Consider the following 20,166-nt stretch of genomic DNA (forward strand, 5'->3'; position numbering starts at 1 on the left):
GGATTTAGGACATCGTACAAACTTCCAACTGCACCAGTATTGTTTTCCCTCGTTTTGCTAGAACCGTCACATGTGCTCATGTGGTCATCCGTCGAGATAAAGCACACACATACAAGTGCTTACAACATACCAGGCCTCGGAGAGGGAATTCAACTCGGATGGTGAGCTGTACAAAGTGCATATTTCTCTTATCTGACACAAAAATATGGAAAGCATGATCCGGATGCACGCATGCTGAACTGTTTCATAAGAGGACGGGATCTCCCACCTTTTTCTGAAGGTATTTGGTGCTGAGGTATACTTATGCATTCCCAATCCCATGGGGATGTGGCAATACTAAATGAGCGGTGATACCTGCACAAACGATGATACCTGCTCAGTTTTGGAAAAATGGTCTAAAAACTCTAGAAACATACAGTCTATCCTGTTACCCGAGTGGCGGTCTGTCTCTGAAAGCAGTGGTTTCGTAACAAAGCATATGGAAGTACATATTCCCAGTGGTTTCTCCTGTTGATTCTGAGCTGAACCTGGAGACTTAACCTAACCTAATATCAGTCTCCATGCAGAAAACCATCTCCCTGTTTTAGCACCCTGAGTAAAACTACAAAAGGGAGGCAGATTTTTTCCTTCCCTAAGATGAATGACCCAAACTGAGATACATATACCTGGTGACCCATAAACAGCTTTATCTGGTGAATACTGAGGACTTTCGCTTATGATTTCCTGAAGTTTCAAGTCGGACGGAAAGGAGCGGCCACCTTCGCCTGGAGTTGTGCTCGGACTTGAAACTAGCAACCGGATGCAGTTATTACATAATGCACCAACTACACTGAGCGTGTCCTACTTTGCTGACCCAGTTTAGATCTGACATGGAAAAAGAGAGAGAGAGAAAACAAAAAAGTACATAAAATGGAAGAAATAATGAAAGCATGCATAGTATGTTACCGGGTCACTCAAAGTGGCTTATTCAGAATGAGCAGGGGACAAAAAACCCAAAATGACAGGTGCCTTCACACTCTGTGCCCGTGTTTAAGGAGTGAAAATGGTTTGAGAGTAGGAAACAGACCGGGGTTCCTGTTTGGACAGTAAAACCAGCCTTTAGCGTTGCATACCGTAAAAAAAAAGAGCAATTGGTTCATATGGACTTCTTTAGGAACAACACACTCCTGATATCGGTTGAATGTTTTAGGCACTTTCTATAATAATACTGATACTGAGTCTCTGAGATCATGAGGAAACATTTAACTTCTAAAACAATGGATCTACATGTGGGGAATAGAAATAAAACTACATAGGTCATAATTCAGCAGATAAGCACCACAGTCTTTCCTCGTCCTTCCTTTCGTTAACAGGCAAAATGTGCTGGTGTAAGTTAAAATGATGCCTCTCGTCAGCTGAAATCGCTTTGGAAGTTCAGGGGGTCAGTTAGTCTCAAATTTCTTTCAGAGACATTTGTCAAAAACGCTTATTTCCATATAGCTGGCACGAGCGTAAACGAAAAACAAAATGTACAAAAGAAATCAATATGATTCTGTGTGACTCAACCATGGGGTTTTGAAAGTTGGTAGCAGCCCCCCAAGAAATGAAGAAACAAAAAACAAAGCGATGAACATGGCAGTCATCGATTCTGATGGGAGTCCAAACATATGTGTTTTGAGCTACATTCACAATATGTATCCATGACCTTCTCTCAGTGTTTGATTCTAGCATGTAAGCACGTGTATGGGAATCGCCTGCTGGAAATAACCATTCACAACCCTCACGTCAACATCTTTTTTAATTACACAACCTAATTTGAACCTCCTGACCCCATCCAATATCATTGTTCATGTTGAGTTCAAAATGTGAGTACGCTCTCTAGTTATGTTGTACCGTGGAGACATTTCATCCCCTGTATCGTAGAAACCTCAGCTGTAACTTTTGGGTGTGTGAGTGAAGTTTGGTCATTCAATACTTCTCAAAGGAATAGCTTATTTAAGTCCTGTAGCATTCACATGACTGGTCACCATCGGTTCAAACAAAACAAAATACTATTTTATTTCCGCTAACCCTGAAAAAGAAAGATCCCGTTGTGTCTGATGGATTCGTTTGGCTCTTCCGCTAAATCTACGGTTTTATCGTGAATCATGTCATGCTTCAGAGAATGTTCTGTGAAAGAACATTTTTCAACAAAGTCATATTACAGACCATTGCCACTACATTTTGTCTTTACATTATGTTCAGTGTCTTAAAGTTTCATGCACATGGCTCCTTCTTCGCAACCAGTATTTACAATATTTACAAACAATACAACCGTACATCTTGGGCGTTCAAAGAAAACTATACAATATATTGTTTGTTTGTCTCTTAATGTGTTATAATCCAATTTATGAATAAAATACTATATATTCTTAAATACAATCCTCTTCGGAAAAAGTTTCTGGCTATCAATGTTCCTTCACCCATCTTCATATGTACAGGGACCACTCAAATAGTCAAAAATATGGATTTTTTTTTCTGTATAGTGACCCTTCAAAAAGTCAAGGCAATGTTCAGCGAAACTCCACGGGAAAGCTTGTGGCGGCTTTCTGGAGCTCTTCGAAATCAATCAACAGTAACAGTGAAGAAACGTATCACAACACACACACGCACACACAAAAATGGAAGATAACCTTTGCAAGTATACGTTTGGCGCTGTGGCACAATGGATAGTACAGTTCACATTAAAAAAGGTCAGTTTTAAAACGAGGAGATTATTTAAAAACTTCACACAATTCAAAAAATGCAATAATGCTAAAGGCAAAAAAAGTAAATAAAGCTTATAAATAAATAAATGAACTATATAAAAATAATGGTCTTTATAACAATATACTGGAAAACAAACAGGCTTATACGGTCTAGTTTGATGGTGCCACAATATCACCAATATGAATGAATGAAAATAAAACACAAAACATTTACATAGCATGCAGGAGCATTTTGCTCAAACACATGCACTGTATCCAGATTCAATTCAACAAACACAGGACACACAAAGTCAGGCCAGCAAAAATGACATTAAGAAAAGGACCCATAAGAAAGTCGAAAACAGTGCACACGAATCCCCTTATTTGTTGTCAGAAGTCCCCTAAGACCCATAAAGACAAAGGTAAGACACTGATATTTCAAACCCAGCATTTTTGCCCTGACCCCGTCTACATTCATATGAACGCTTCCCTTTGAATGAACAGACAGCATTTTTGTCAAAAACAAAGATTCGTGGAGATGAGAGGCTGATTTCAAATACTCTGCATGCATATGGTCACTGAAATGAGGCCTTTTTTTGGTTTACATTTTCTAGGTATTGTTCCTTTTTTCCCCCAAACTTGTTGATTGTTGTCTTTTTTTCCTTTCAAAATATAAAAATGTAATCTGAAGCGGCTTCCAGCATGACGTTTTTCTGACGTTGATCTGTTCATGTCGCGTGATATTTTACAAGCGTCGTCGGAATAAAAAGCCTTTGCTCCTTGGTCTTCCTTTTTTGTAATCTAAAGAAAAAAATCTATGAAGAGTGCAAAAATGCCATGAAGATAATGTCATATTTCCTCAATAGTCTTGATTTCAGTTCCCCAGTAGCAAGAAAATACACAATGCTGTATGAGTTCAACCGTCGCGTATCCAATGATCTTCCGTGTCCCCATTCCTGAATAATTTTTGCTTTTTTCATAAATTGTTTGTCTGTGTTAAAAACGCAATGAAGAGGAAGAGGAAGAGGAAGAGTCCACTCGGAGATGTTACATTGCGACGGGGCTCTTTGCGGCGCTCTCATGTTCCTTGGCCTTTCTCAATTCTTTCGCCCTGAAAATAGACCAAAAAACAGAGTTTTGCAGGGTTAGCCTGAGGGTTCACAAGCATTCTGAGCCCTCAGAGGAATCACAGACCATTAACCAATACACCTGCCAGTTTCATTACTGTCTCCTCACTGGCATCAAGAAAAAACAACAAATATACCCCCACTATAAATGGCAAAGATCTTTAAAGCCTCAAGTAACATATAGAACACAGATACAGCGACTCAAAAAGCTAAGTCACACTTAAAAACGCCTTAATGTCATGGCATTAGATAACAAGACATCAAAGCAAGTGTCAATTATTTTAAAGAAAGATAGCACAAGCACACCTTTCAAGCAGAACAGAGGGTTTAACGGTAGATTTACTGAAATTTGGAAAACTTTGTGGTTGTCAAACGTTAGTGGAACATGTCCACAGTCCAGCTGCTCAAAAGTCAAAGCAAATATGGCTCAGAAAAGTAGGTCTTGTCCAGGATTTGAGCACAGATGATACATGGTTGGATATTTTGCATCTAATCCAACGACATTCACACATTTTTAAGTGTGATTTAAACATCCAAATACGTTTTGGCCACTATATAGGACAAAAGTCATTTTTATCAATTTTTTCAATCTGTGGGAAAAAAGATTTTCTTTGAAATTAAATTTTTACAGACTACAAGGCAAACACATATTAATATATTAACAACAATAATCCCCCAAGGATCCAAAATAATCCAAAGTAAACCATCCATTTTAACACTACAGTATAAGCTTTAAAAAGTGACAATATTTAACCCTACAACTCATGCACAATACATCACAGAAATTCTACTTAATTAAATATTTAGATTTTTTCATCATGTTATACTTCTACGTTTAGAACTTAGTATCCACCATCTTAAAGACAATTTTAACCCCCAAACACATCGTTAGCTCACAGTTTGACCCCCGTCCCACCCTCAGCCCCCAAATCAAGCTTATAAAAGCTGAAAGAGATGTATAAAACAGGCAGCCAGGCATTCAAGACATTTCCTCTTCCGTAGAGAAAGGGATATTATCTTAAGCATGCCCTGATAGAAGCAAGGCCTCCATGTCTTTAGCCATCATGCAATTGCCAAATGCACTACCCAGCAGTCCTTAGTGTTGTCATAAGCATCCTCATAACAAGAGAGATGGAGGAGACTTTAGGGAGATAGAGGGATCGAAAGAGAGATTGAGAGAAAAAGAGACAGAGAGAGAGAGAGAGAGAGAGAGCATTGTTAGTTTTGTAATTAATGCATCTGCATTTGTTGGTTAGTTGGATCTATAGTCCTCTCTCTCTCATTTAAGGCTCAGTCAACTCGGGCTCCAGTCGGCCGCCATGCATGCAGGCATAAAGCAATAGAGAAAATAAGATAAAAGAAAAGAGGGTAAGAAAGGACATAGAGAGTCATAAGGAACAGCAGAGTCTGAAATCAAGATACATAGAAGAAGAACAAGATGAAAGAAAAGGGAGACACAGGGAGATAAAAGAAGAAAAATTGAGGGGTACGAACTGATTTACCGAGGCTGCACTCACCCGTTTGAATAGTCTATGGTCCATCAAGGGGCTTTGCATAAACAGCAAAACAACACCAGACAGCTATTAGTACACACTGAGGTTGGGTTGGGTTGGGGAAATGGGACCAAATACAATAGGGCTTTCTAACAGAGCCATGAGAACACCAAGGTTTGTCTGTTGCTGTCCTATGACTCCTGACAATTGTGTTGGTGTGCTTGAGAGATTATTAAATGTGCCTCTAACCTTTTTAAATAGCAGGATATTGAAGACTGATTCATCTAAAAGCTGCTGAAAGTATACCATAGAGTGAGTTTGTGCATGCCAGAAGAACAACGGGGTTATAGGAACACAATACCCCTGCTGGAAGTTCTCATCTTTGGCCTACCTGTGACGGCACCGCAGCAGAAACCGCATTATTTTTCTGGCAGCCTGGTCTTGTCTCTTGGTCAGTAAACTGCTTCTAAAACAAAATGATCAACATGAGTGGTTCTGTACAAACCAGACATTTCTGGAAAAAATAAGCATGTGCAAAAATTGCTGCTATGATTCTAGGGTGTGTGAAAGATTCAGTTTCAAACATTACAAAGAGCCCACCCACAAGTCTCTATGATATGGCTAGGGTTCATCCCTCAATGCTTGCACAGGATTTTCTTGCACACTGTATTGTCTACCAGGCAAAATATATCATTACACCTACCCTCACCTAGAAACCTGATTTGAGGAAACAAATGTTGCATGCAAATAACTGAATTTTGTGTATGCAAAAGTAATCTGCTGCGGTCCTAGAAAACAGCAAACTGCAACTGCTTCAACAGGTTGTGAGACAACAAATGGCATGCAAATATAACGATGATTCTATGTGTACTTGGACTCAAACTGATAGAGAAGTAAACCATTTCTTGGCGCTGTTTCAACAACAGATTGTCTCTTAAAGTAAACAGGAGGGTTTCGAATGCTGCCATTCTTTAGAAAGTCGACTTGGCAGTGAGTCACATTTGAAGTGTTGGCACATACTTAGTAATTCATCCAAAACGACAGTACACTTTAGAATGGCAAAATGACACTTAATTAATGCACGCAACACTCCTTGTGAGGCTTGAACACACAAGGTTGCTTAGTAACCTAAGTGTGTACACACAAATAGACTTTGGGAACTCAATTCAGAACTAAACTCCAAGGTGATGGCCATGTAAAAGGTCTTTTAACTGCCTATTATACTTGGATGATGATTAATTCTGGGTGCTTAATTCAATACACGAGGGTGGCATTTTAGTTCTAAATGTGGTGTATTACATGAAAAGTTTTGAATCATTAAGCAATACCTAGCATGGCCACTAAAGGCGCCAAAGTGCTCACACCAATAAGAGTGTGCAGATGTCATGAGTATTTGACAAAAACGTTTTATAATATCTTATTCGTTCAATCTTCAACCACTAGGTTAGCCCTTACTGGATTGCTGTTCTTGTACCTGAGTTTTTGCTGCACCAGTGCAGCTGCAGTGGCTCGGCTGCGTGGGTTCGGCCGTCCAAGCTCTTTGTAGCTGCGGTAATATTGCTGGATCAGCATGGCTGCCCTGCGACTCTGCTGGAACTTCTTCTGTTCGTGGTAGCTGCGGAATTTACTCTGGATAAGGATGGCGGCCAGCGTCATCTTCTTATAAAGTGCATACTGCCAAGAGGACAGACAAAGGAACTTGTGTCACATGACAGAGAGAGATATCTGCAGCAAACTACTCTGTTAGCCATTTTGCTAATACAAATCAAATATCAACACTGCCAAACTACACCATCAACATTAAATTAGATGTGTTGTGGATGATTGACAGCTGCTATGCAGTTGCTAAGCTGTTTTGAATGTTTTTTAACACAAAATAGCACAACAGAATGTGCTAGATCATTGCTAGGTGGTTACTTACTGCCTCAAGTCTCAAAATGTGGAGTGAGTCTGAATGAACTATGAACCTGTTTTATTGTTTTAGAAGTCAAGTAAGTCAGGAAAAGTAGCTAAATAGCTAATCCATTTTTAGCAAGCTGCATTATTTAAACTAGCATCCATCTTTGTTAGTACAAGTTTGGTTCATATCCATAACCCTAAATATAAGCAATAGTAATAGTGATAAAAAAGCACCACTAACAAACTTCCAGTTCACAGCAATAGTAGTTTTATAGATGAAGCAGAAGTGTTACCTTCAAGGCTATCCATGTCAGCTTGGGGAAGAGAGAGGAAGGAATTGAAGGCATTCTCGTAAAGCCTTTAATAACTGACCACTCAAAAGTGTACACACACAGAATTCTGAGTGTCTCTGCCTACCTGTTTGTACCTCTTATAACAGCGCTGAATGACAGCAGCTGCCAGGTCCTGCTGCTCCCGAAGCGGACGACCCTGCAGGATGGGGGAAAAGGGGGATAAGGTAGGGTGGAGAGGACAGGAGAGAGATTAGCGTTCACAAGGAGGCCTGCAAGGCCACAGAGATGATGGCATCTGATTCCTTTGTGCCTGGCCAAGGTGTCTTCATAGACTGGTAAAGTTGTGTCGATATGCTCTGAGACCTGGGAGAAGGTTATTCCTCAGAGCACTGCGCACCAGCAGAACACTGGGAGAAATTTGCTCTGAACAACCAACATGGTGTGGACTCAGGGATATCCGCGCATCCCGTTAAGACAGACAGATAGATAGAGGGAACAATGCAATCATTCCTTATAGCAAGGCCATGCTAAGCTCAAGCAAATTTCCCCATGCTTGTCAACAATAGTGACCCTATCTCTGCCTTTTGAGCGCACACCACAACAATCATACCACCTTTCACAACACAGGACTGCAAAGATCCAGATTAATTTATCTTAAGTTCAGGAACACCATACAACACAACACAATACATCAAGACCTTTGAAATCGGATCATCACGAACACTGGCAACACACCACTGATAACCTGCATGGGTGACCCTGGCACCTGGGTGAAGCCCTGCCCTACCTTGTATTTGCGGAAGGTGTTCTGGACCTGCCGGGCTGCCTCGTAAAGTTCTCTCTGTTCGGGATCAGACAGGGCCAGCTGGGTCAAGTCGCGCTCCTCCTTGTTGTGGGAGGCATTGAGGAGCGCAGTCCATTCAGCAGGGCTCTGGAGGCCAAACTTCCCAAGAGGACCATCGAGTTCTGGCTGTCCTCCACCGTGGACTGGGCCCAGGCCAGGAGAGGAAGTTAGGGGCTTGTTAAACAGGAACCTGGGAACAGTTGGGAAAACAATTACACACAAGAACCCAAAGAGATTGTAACTAGGATTCTTGAGAACAGATTATACAATCCGAATTCTGGAAATGTTGGGACATTTTTAAAATTTGAATAAAATGAAAACTAAAAGACTTTCAAATCACATGAGCCAATATTTTATTCACAATAGAACATAGAGAACATAACAAATGTTTAAACAGAGAAATTTTACACTTTTATCCACTAAATGATCTCATTTCAAATTTGATGCCTGAAAATAGTTGGCACGGGGTCAACAAAGGTCTGAAAAAGCAAGATATTTTGAAAAGATTCAGCTGGGAGAACATCTAGCAACTAATTAAGTTAATTGAAATCAGGTCTGTAACATGATTAGCTATAAAAGGGATGTCTTAGAGAGGTAGAGTCTCTCAGAAGTAAAGATGGGCAGAGGCTCTCCAATCTGTGAAAGAGTGCGTAAAAAGATTGTGGAATACTTTAAAAACAACGTTCCTCAACGTCAAATTGCAAAGGCTTTGCAAATCTCATCATCTACAGTGCATAACATCATCAAAAGATTCAGAGAAACTGGAGAAATCTCTGTGCGTAAGGGACAAGGCCGAAGACATTTGTTGGATTCCCGTGGTCTTCGGGCCCTCAGACGACACTGCATCACTCATCGGCATGATTCTGTCATTGACATTACTAAATGGGCCCAGGAATACTTCCAGAAACCACTGTAGGTAAACACAATTATATCATCTGCAGATGCCAACTAAAGCTCTATCATGCAGAAAAGAAGTCATATGTGAACATGGTCCAGAAGCACTGTCATGTCCTGCGGGCCAAGGCTCATTTAAAATGGACTGTTTCAAAGTGGAAAAGTGTTCTATGGCCAGACAAGTCCAAATTTGACATTCTTGTCAGAAATCACGGACGCCATGTCCTCTGGGCTAAAGAGGAGGGAGACCTTCCATTGTGTTATCAGTGTTCAGTTCAAAAGCCAGCATCTCTGATGGTATGGGGGTGCATAAGTGCATACGGTATGGGCAGCTTGCATGTTTTGGAAGGCACTATGAATGCTGGAAGGGATATAAATGTTTTAGAGCAACATATGCTCCCCTCCAGACGACGTCTATTTCAGGGAAGGCCTTGTGTAGTTCAACAGGGCAATGCAAAACCACATACTGCAGCTATTACAACAGCATGGCTTCGTAGTAGAAGAGTCCAGGTGCTGAGTTGGCCTGCCTGCAGTCCAGATCTTTCATCTATAGAGAACATTTGGCGCATCATTAAATGAAAAATGTGTCTTGAACGACCACAAACTCTTCAGCAGCTGGAAATCTATATCAGGCAAGAATGGGACCAAATTCCAACACCAAAACTCCAGAAACTCATAACCTCGATGGCCAGAGGTCTTCAAACTGTTTTGGAAAGAAGCGGAGATGCTACACCATCATAGTGTGTACACCACATGCCCCCGTCCCAACTATTTTGAGACCTGTAGAAGGCATAACATTTTAAATTAGCTAATTGTGTGCATCAAATTGTAAAATTTCTCAGTTTAAACATTTGTCATGTTATCTATGTTCTATTGTGAATAAAATACTGGCTCATGTGATTTGAAATTCTTTTAGTTTTCATTTTATTCAAATTTAAAAAATGTCCCAACATTTCCGGAATTTGGGGAACTTTTTGATGAATCACCTCTCTGCATCTCCAAGGTAACTGGCCAACCAGCTCATGGTGCTGCTGACTCCAACACCATCCAGTGTAGTTTCTGATGCAACAAAGTTTTCCCTCTTGATGCGATCAGATGTCGCCTCAATGACTTCCTCTGCTAAAGTCATCATGTTCATGTTCTGAAACAAATAGTGGGGTACTTTCAAAATTGCTAACAATATTGCCACTGAGACAGAAGCCAATGCAAGTTTTGCCAGATCTGAGAGACTTTACTTTTATCCTATATCACTACAAAAAAAGCAGTTTCGGCAGTCTGCTCGAGTACCTTCTCTATGCCTCACCTGCAAGTCTTCTGTGTTCTCCAGATCCTCTTGGGTTGTCCGCAGATCAGAGATTGTTCCCGCACTAGCAATCTCTCTTAATCTTAGTCTGTTCGCGAGCCTTTCCTTGCCAAGTCCTACAGTTGGCACTCTGCGTCCTGCAGCCTGTCTGGAACCCCAGCACCCACCTCCACAAGTCGAGCCCAGCTTAGTCTGAGACTGCTCACCATCTCCTTGCTCTTTCTCCGCAGTACCTTCCCTCGGTTTGGAAGGGCACATTTTAGGCTTGTGGGCCTGTTCTTCTAGTCCAAGAGGGGCAGAGCAGGGTTTGCTGGGCCGAGTTTGAAGGGTCTCTGGGTTGGGTTTGTGTTTCTTGCTCAACGGGGCATCCCCGTGACTAACGCTGCTATAGAAACTAGATGGTTCTGACCTGGGTCTCCTCAAGTCTGCAAAAGTTCAAAAAAAGTGTCTTAGAAGAATGTTTGACCAAATTAAACACAACCTGTCACCCAAACTGAACCATCTCCTTACAAAGCACTCGTTTGTTCATGCAAGGTCTTTCTACGTTTAATAGGTTTTTCTTAACTCAACATGCACATGAAAGACTGTTGAAGGCTCACAGTCCAGATAGAACGAACGTTTCCAGTTCTCACCTGAGTTGGAACTGGAAGCAGAACTAGTGATGTTGCTTCCTTTCAGCCCAACTGAAGATGTCTCTGAACCCCAAACATTCATCCACCCCTCTGCAGCTGAGGCCTCAGTAGATGGTGAGAAAGGCATGCTGGGAGTTGTATTCAGTGCTCCTGACTGCTGCTCCTCCCTTTGAAGGCTTTCCAGACACTCTGCCAGCTTGGTATGACCACGGGACCGGGCAATAGCCAGCGGTAAGCGACCCAAAGAATCTGGGATGGCCAAAGCTCGCCGATCCCATTTATACAGAACCACTGCTGCTTCCATATGACCCAAAGCACAAGCCCACATCTGAAGAGAAGAAAATTGAGTTGCATTTAATTTGTATGCCATCTCTCTGCCACTTCTATACGAAACAACTCATTCAAACAACATTGTGAAGCTACATAGTATCATGATTAAGGTATCCTGACCTAGTATCAACACTCACCAGTGGTGTGCAAGAGAAATGATCCACGTTTAGAGGATCGACCTCAAGTTCCAGGTCAATACTGTCTGCGTGCTTAGTGCTGTAAGAAAAAACAGAACAGAGAACAATACAGAACAGTTGAATACTGCAATATACACTGGCATTTAGTGCAGGTATACAATCAGTATACTCACCGCCACTTGATAAGTGTTTGGATAAGTGTGGTGTAGCCCTGGGCGGCTGCCAGATGAAGAAGAGTCATGCCCCTGAACGTCTTGGAGTGGATCAGGTGCTTGGACTTGGCCCAGCATGCGCGGTTCATCATCTTTTCACAAACTACCACCACACGGCTCTCAAAGGAGTTGCCAGCTGGACCTTGACCCTGGCTCTGACCCTGACCTGATGAGAACTAAAACAAAGAATCAAGTCAATTCCAAGAAGTTAATAGGGATATGCATTAGTTTGGAGCAAGACAGTGTAGCACAGAATGATACCTCCGCCTGTTCAGAATTGCTTCTTCCTCCTCCTCCTCCTCCTGTTCCGGTTCCTCCACTCTCAGATGGTCCTCCACTGCTCTGTTGCTGCTGCTGCTGACCGGCCATCTCTGCCATCCTTCGCTCCATCTGCTCTAGGCGTTCCAGGATGGACATTCTGAACTGGTTATCTGTATAAAACATAAGGGAATTTAGATTGTTATGTGTACATATCAAATTACTTTAAAATCAACAGTCAAGTCAAACTCTATTTAATTTCTTAACAGACGTCCCCAGTGCATAATTTATCAGTGCATGTTATTCCAAATAAAATATTGTTTGTCTTTCATCCAGAAGTAATAACTGATCTCTGAGACCAATTTCTTTGTGTGCTGACATCACCAAGGCTGTTTATAGGAGTGTTCACACTGGCAGCAAGTAGGCATTTTTAACTGTATATAAGGTGTAAAATCACTGGTATGGATACAAAAACAAATTAAGTAAAAATGTTGTCCTATATTTTTTCTTGATGAATCTCTTGTTTAACTCTATTAATTGTCATGTTACAGAAGTAAAATATTTTGTGAATTACACTTTACTACTTTATATGGGCCAATTATATGATGCTATTTTTTTGTCCGATTTCACAGTAAGTTATTCAAAATATTCCACTTCTATGATGAATTACAATTTCTGAATTAAAAATTATTTTTGAAATTTACACAAACATATTCGTTTAAAAACACAATGGCTGCATGGTGTAGCTGTCCTGAGATTGTGAAAATTTAAAAAACAAATGAAAATTAACTATCATTAACAATTTTTTTTTATTATTATTTTTTTTTTAAATGCACAAAGCAAACTTACAGTACATACAAAGATTACATTTATAACACATTCAATACTCTTCATTTATTCATTCATTATTATTTCTCATTGAACCATTTCCATTTAACCATATTAAATAGTAACTAGCTAGCATACCCCCCCCCCCCCCCCCCCCCAAAAAAAAAACACTGTTTCCAGCGACGTGCGGGCGTATGTAAGCTCATAATGATTTTTTTGTTTGTTTTGTTTTTACAGTGACCGCTAACATCAAGCCAAATTCCCTGCATATACCACATTGACACCAGTTCTGTTTCATACACGGTGAATGAAAGTGAATCTAATTTTAATGAATGGACATACACACATGCATTGGATTCTGTGTTTTTCCACCACAAATATCCACCCTTGCAGACAAAAAGAGCCGCTCCGAAACGGAGCTCCAGTGCAGCTTTGTTCAAACACTACTGCAGTGTTGGTGCAGTGCAGATGATGTCATTTCCACCTGCTGCTGGCTGGCTGGCTGGCTGTCTTTCTCTCTCTCTCTCTCTCTCTCTCTCTCTCACTCCCTCCACTCAGAATGCGGCACACGTACTCTCATGTGTGGGGGGGGGGGAGAGGAGGGACCAAATTGCTCTACAACGGGGCTGTGACATAATCAATGCTCTACTACACCTCCAGCAGCCTGGAGACGACCAATCAGACGCCAGCAGACCAGCCAGGCAACAGAACGCTTGAGAGCTTTGTGTCAAACCTGAAACTGTTGAGGGGCAGCATTTCAAAACAGACAGACCTAACTCATGTTTATTAACGCAGCCGTGGTGAATATGTTTAGAGGAAATGGATAAGGCAACGTTATTTGCATTTGCTGTATTGAGGTGAATATGAAAGGTGAATTCAAGGTAATTTGACCGTTTTTCGCAGTCATTTCAATGTCAAAAATTGGCCCAATTTCTTTGAATTCCTATACAAAAATCAGGTCCCAAGACATGTCACAACAAACGAATGCATGCAAACATCAAGGAAAATACAGTTCCAACAGTTAATTTCAACTTTTAATATGCACTTTAAAAAGAGCAAGATTCTTCAGAAAGTCGTAAATGCATATTAGGCTATCTTTTAAAAGTATAGAAAATGACATCTTGTGTTTGAGCGCATAAATCTGACTTTTCCCAAGCACCCAACAACAACCTTCACCAACACAGACCAATGCACATGCATAAACCAGAAAAAAAACCCAACAGTACTAAACAGACTGTGCCAATGTGTGTTACCGTTTTTCAGGTGATGTTACATCAGCCTTGGTGCTGCTCCTTTGGCCTGGGTAGCTCTCCTGGTCAAGCGGACCTCATGTGGTTGAGCACAAGCCTTGAGTGAGAGGACTAAACTCTCTATTCGCTGGATGTTTGAGTATCTCATGGTAATATCCTAATGCAGAGAGCCCAAGCCGGTTTCTCTATTTCATCACAGTTGCATCATGCTCTTGAGAGTGGGGGCTTCTGCACCACTTTACAGCTACAAGCGCAACAGGGGCTCAAAATCACTCACTTGTTGAAGATCTGTTGCGGTTTATTGTGCCTGAGATTGGTAATAAAGAGACTACGGGCTTTACAGTCATCAGAAATTAAAAAAGCATTTGACAATGCATCCATATGGCAAGAAATGATTATTGCACATTAAACTGCACTTGCTGACAGTGTTGTTTTGCATATTAAGTAAAGGTGCAAAATGCAATTTGCACAGTGCAATTTCCCATCTTGCAGGCCGGTTTGGAGAACTGATGTGGAAGAAACCATATCTGGCAGGCTGAGACTGTATAGCAATCTAAAACATCTTTAAAGTGTTGGTTGTGACACGCTTATCAATCATTTGCTGAAACACAGCTGTCATCTCTTAAATAAATTTCCAATTACTGTCTGCTGATTAATGAATAATATACTATTAAATAATCAATGCATCTTAAACAAAATAGAAAGTCTAATGTGCAGAAAAAAAAGATGTGTACAGTGTTTATGCCGGATTTGATTACTTATTAAATTCTGGATGATTGCTATATAATTTTTTTCCCCCATGAGCATCTCCAGTTTTTGCTACATATGAGCTTAGAGAGCATATTGACTCTTTAATTTTTATTTTTAGGGTTTAAAAGAGCTCATGCTCTGCTGGGCATTTCCACAGGATTTGCTTTAAATCTATAACAGACTAATATCCTGTTTAAGCCCATCAATATAAATGCATCAAACAGAAATGGAAAAAAAACGAAATCACACAAATGTCCCTTTCGACAGGATTTAGCTGATAACGTGTAATGATTTTGTCTTAAGGGGATTTAGCTCAGCATGGACTCAAAGCTGGGATAACAGCTCCTAATGCTGTGGACATTGGTAGATCTGGTAGATCATGATCCTGGAACAGGTGTTTGTTTTGGATAGAATTGCACAGAGGTGAGGATGCTATGATAATAATCCCATCATTTCTCTGTCAGTCATACTCCTAGCACTGATTATTTGTATGAACTTTCCTCATCTAACCAGAAACATCCCTTCTGCTTAAAAACAATTCAATATTAGCCATTCGAATCCCCGTTCAAGGTTTATCAGACATGTACTGCCTCAGACCACAACTTTGAAAAACAAAAGCTTCCAGCACAAAGACTTTGACCACTGGAAACAAAGGCACTCTTGTTTATGTGTGAATGCTTTTCTTGATTTATTTTTGACTTTCTTGAGATATTATGTGTTTATGTCTGCAAGTAATGGACAACAATAGGCTTCAAAGAGTTTTCCTTAAAATATTGCAAATACTGTGGACAGTATATCCACACAAAGAAAGAATTTTGTTTTGCAAAATATGTCAAATATATTACTGACAATGAAACTAACTGAAAATGTCAAAAAACTGAATGACCATTACAAGACAGAAAAAAAAAAAAAAAAAACAGAATCTCCACAAAGAGTTGTGTACTCTAATTACACATGAAACTAAAAGCGAGTGCAACACAGTACATGCTCAGATTTAGTTCAGTCTGCATGGAGAGTAGACATACAAACAAAAAACAGATTAATCTCAGTCGAGAGCAAAAACAGCATGTATGAGACACATCTGTGTGGGCGCTCCATTAGCGGACTCAAGCCCTGACCGCAATTCCTAGAATTCCACAGGAAATCTCATCAAAGCAGAACAAGGAACTTTGAACTGCAGATTTAGGGTTGATTACGGTGACCTAGTTAGAAGTTTCCTTGTAAGGCAGGCCAGCAAAACAAGAATACAGAAGTTACTCGATTTGGGTTGAAATCCTCTTGACTTTTTTTGATGTGATTTCAGTAAAATGCGGAAAGTATCGCAGATTGTAATTTAACACACATGCAGATTAGAAACCAGTGTTGTTCATAATAGTAATAAAAACAGTGAAAAGATTGAATGAAAAGGGAAATGACCAAAGTTGTCAACAGGTTGGTAAACCAATTCTAATAGGTCTACCAGCAAAACAACACCGCATCTCATCATTGCACTGTATAATTCTAGAAAAATGGTCAACTTCATGGCACAGTATATTTGTCCTCTCCCTCTGGAGTGCTTAACAGAAGAAGGGCAACAGTCTGATCCTCTCAGCATCACTGTCGCTGTCCACTGCCTGTGGTGCTGAAGACAGACACACTACACCTCACTGACTCATTGTAACCACATGCTTTAGGAGATCTGGAGGTCTCTGAGAACACCGGTTGGTAAAAGTTTACAAGCCTTTGTGTACAATCTGACCAGGTCATAACCTGCACAACCATAATTCTACAACCATTCATTTTAAGAAACTTCCATGCTGAGTCTATAGTGAATATTTTCCACACTTCACCCATGAGCTCTCCGAAATGCAATGAAATATGTTTCCAGCAGAGAAAATGCTCTCACTGCTGTTGGGAAACATCACAAACAAGGGAAAGAATATTGCAGGACACACAACAAAGACACTGACACCTGGAGCACAACTACAGCCTATATTCATCTTTAAATAGCCTGTGCATGTAGATCAAGTTTATGTCAGTATGGTAAAAAATCACGCTTACTAACCCGAATCAGCCAGCGTGTTGTTTGTCACTCACACATGTTCTCCATCCAGCGTCAAACTAACCGCAGGAGCCGCTTGGCAGCGGAGCCAACAACAATAGAACAAAGTGTAAGTGCGGAGTGTGTAGGGAGAGAGATAAAGACCCCTCGTCCCCCTCCTCCTGTTCCCTCCCCATTCCTGCTGCCGTTGCTTTATCTTCTCCGCTCGCTCATGGAGACGCGGGGCTTCATCCGCGGCAGGTATGCGCTTTACGCACCGCTTTACGCGCAGTCGTGCGCCACCGGCTGGCTCTCCAAACACTCGCAGGCATCACAGTCATCTTTTTCCAATGGAAAACAGTCGATTAGATAGAAAAAAGAAATCGACGCGTTGTCGTATCTTTTAAACTGCGAACGCTCTACGCGCACCAACCACGCGTCTCCAAACCGCGATCGGTTTCTGCGTATTTGGTTTATGTGTGTTTTTAAAACGTTCTTCTGTTTGATAGAGATTGACGACAGCTCCTGGACCCGAAGCTTTTCGCTTTTGATGTTTTTGTTTCGCTTTTGACTAAAACCGCGCGAATCTGAAGTCGTGTTTTGGTTGGATGCGGACGTGTTTTTCTTTTGGGAGTGGCAGCGAAACACAATGGAGCCGCTACGATCATTCATATAACCGCTTGGAACAATGTGATGGTCGCTCACACGGGTGTTTTGCGACAAAAATCTGTGTCAACAGGAGTTGGATTTACTGCTCCTGCCCCTCTCAGCCTCTGTCCTGTGGTTCAGTACCTGCAATGCTGCAGATAAACTGTTTTTCTCCTCTCTGCATTATGACAAATCAGGCCAGGCGGTGTGTCGTTCAGCGCCACGCACATAACGCGCTGGATGCACGCAGACAGCATGCTGGGAGAACTGATGCTCGATTAGACGAATGAGATCTCATCTCATGAACTCAGATCACCCCTTTTCAGTGTTTTTCTATCTTAACATCTGTAACTGTAAACATTGGGATGACTAGAATACAACTAGAGCCTAAATTGTTGATGCAGGGCTGAATTTCACTTAAAGAAATGTGGGAAAAATAGGCAAAGTCTATTTTTAGCATCCATAAGATCTGTTATCCATTATTTAGATAAATTGCTTCAGTTGTAAAATAACTAAACATCAAACTCTACTTACTGCAAAATGATTTAAATACTGAAATTTATGCTGATTTCAATTTAAAGGGAACTACAATGTCTAGACTAGGCTAATTTGAATTACTCTATTACAGTACTGACACACTAATGAGAACTAGCTTTGAGAATAATGATAATTACAATCACTCTATGAAAATGGCAATGATGTTTTTTCACATTAAAGTTGAAGGCATGGGGGACATGTGCTTAATTGTCATTTTTAGGCAAAATATATATTTACAGATGGTTTTTAGTGGAATTTAGACTTTAATTATTTATATATTGTTTGTCATTTAAATGTGCACAAAATATAAAGCAATTAAATTTTCTATTAAAATAAACATTTTTATTATTACTAAATATGACCTGGATACTTCCTCTTGAGATTCACCCTCAGAAAATAAATAACAAACTGCATTTTCTTTTATCCAAATAGATTCTCCACTGGATGGCATTCATCTTTGAAATATCTGACAAAGTCTGCCAGCCTAGTTTAAACAACTTACTTATTCAGGCCAAAAAACAAAAAGTCTCTGCGATTTGTTTTTATTTTACTTTTAGACTACACAAACACTACCAGGCCACCTTGATTAAAATGCATGCAAAACCAATAGTTTAACAGCAACCAAGACTTTGATTATTCACCTGCCAGTCATTTAATTCTTAAGAAACAAAGCTTGATGAAGTGTCAGCCATCAGCCATTCAGAGGTTTTTTCAGGCAAACAACATTTGGCAATACACAAATATAATATTAAGTATTCAAAATGCATAAAAACATGAATTCAAATGAAACTGTGTAACAGTGATATATGATGTAACGCAAGATAAATCTCAAACCTACCGTCCAGTGAGAGCCAGTCGTGTTGAGAAGAGGGCAGGGCGGGCAGGGCACGGGCTTTATACTCAAACACCACTGAATTGGAGATGATTTGACTGCTGGCTGCCACTTGCAGGGTCACCAGGCCTGTGTCATGAGCTTTGAAAGGAAAAAAAAAACAAATGAATAATTTTTAATGTGCAAAGAAATGGTTTACAGTGTGAAGTCCACACATTTGCAAACCATTTACAACGGTAAGAGTGAAGAGTGATGATATTTGCTTTTATTTATTTATTTACTTAGTTATGTAACCGTGGAATTTTAATGAGTTCTCTATGACAGCTGTTAAAGAACAGTCCTTTGTTTGTTCACAAAGACCACATGATATATTCATGGACTACAGTATAGAGATTCAACACAACGTTTGAAATATTACCTGTTTATTTATTTATTTTTAGCATGAAAAAGAGCCTAAAATAAGATGTTGGTTTGGGACCATGTGGCATTCTGACTGATGTATTGTCCCCTTTTTAACTATTTGATGATTTTAGTATACTGAAATGTAGCTGCATCAACCTTTTCCTTTAAAAGGACAATTTTAAATGCTTGTATGTATATGCATTGTAATAAAATACCTGGGCAGTAACAGCGTAGCACCCCGGGCTGGATGAGGGAGGCTGGAACTGTTATCTGATCAAACAGACAGGTATATTCACTGCTGGCCTCCTGCCACGGACCGGTGATCAGCACCTTCACACCACCCTGAGAAATATATACCAATATTATATATAAATTAGCACAGTTTCCTTTAATGTAAACTGTTAAAACGGTGCCATCACCTCCACAATTGGTTGGTTACATTTACTGTGTGCTTACACATCAGATTTGACAATATACTCTTTTAATCCAACATGTATTTTTTTGATGTAAATATGCATTTATTTTAAATGTCAGTACAAGAAAGACTGAATTAAAGCGCATCTCTGATGATATCTTTTTCCAACAAGGAAAATGTCACAGAAACAAATAACCAGGGTTTGTGAGATCTGAAGTGTTGTTGTGGTGAGATCTAATATCCCTCGGTCTATATTAGTCCGACTGCTTCCTTCCCAATGGGCATGTTAATAACAGACCGAGCATGTGTCTCATGTGGCCCAGGGGCCTCTGGGACATACGTCACTTGTTGTAGAGA

At 40.4% G+C, this 20,166-nt stretch overlaps 1 protein-coding gene across 1 annotated transcript in view; it reads right to left on the reverse strand.

Annotated features, from left to right (window-relative positions):
- Positions 1-3,783: 3,783 nt before the first annotated feature.
- Positions 3,784-20,166, reverse strand: part of camta1b (calmodulin binding transcription activator 1b) — a gene marked incomplete at its 3' end in the record, with an annotated part of 324,758 nt that continues 308,375 nt past the window's right edge. Inside the window, exons 10-24 of the mRNA XM_079395968.1 lie at positions 19,610-19,736; positions 18,999-19,133; positions 12,131-12,300; positions 11,831-12,045; positions 11,658-11,736; positions 11,191-11,518; positions 10,559-10,983; positions 10,242-10,396; positions 8,305-8,551; positions 7,642-7,713; positions 7,518-7,538; positions 6,800-6,999; positions 5,717-5,791; positions 5,350-5,380; positions 3,784-3,816 (exon numbers count right to left, since the gene is read on the reverse strand). Coding sequence (XP_079252094.1) covers positions 3,784-3,816; positions 5,350-5,380; positions 5,717-5,791; positions 6,800-6,999; positions 7,518-7,538; positions 7,642-7,713; positions 8,305-8,551; positions 10,242-10,396; positions 10,559-10,983; positions 11,191-11,518; positions 11,658-11,736; positions 11,831-12,045; positions 12,131-12,300; positions 18,999-19,133; positions 19,610-19,736 — 2,313 coding nt within the window. The remainder of the gene's footprint in view (positions 3,817-5,349; positions 5,381-5,716; positions 5,792-6,799; positions 7,000-7,517; positions 7,539-7,641; positions 7,714-8,304; positions 8,552-10,241; positions 10,397-10,558; positions 10,984-11,190; positions 11,519-11,657; positions 11,737-11,830; positions 12,046-12,130; positions 12,301-18,998; positions 19,134-19,609; positions 19,737-20,166) is intronic.

This window comes from Barbus barbus (assembly GCF_936440315.1).
Source record: "Barbus barbus genome assembly, chromosome: 37".
NCBI classification, from domain to species: Eukaryota; Metazoa; Chordata; class Actinopteri; order Cypriniformes; family Cyprinidae; genus Barbus; species Barbus barbus.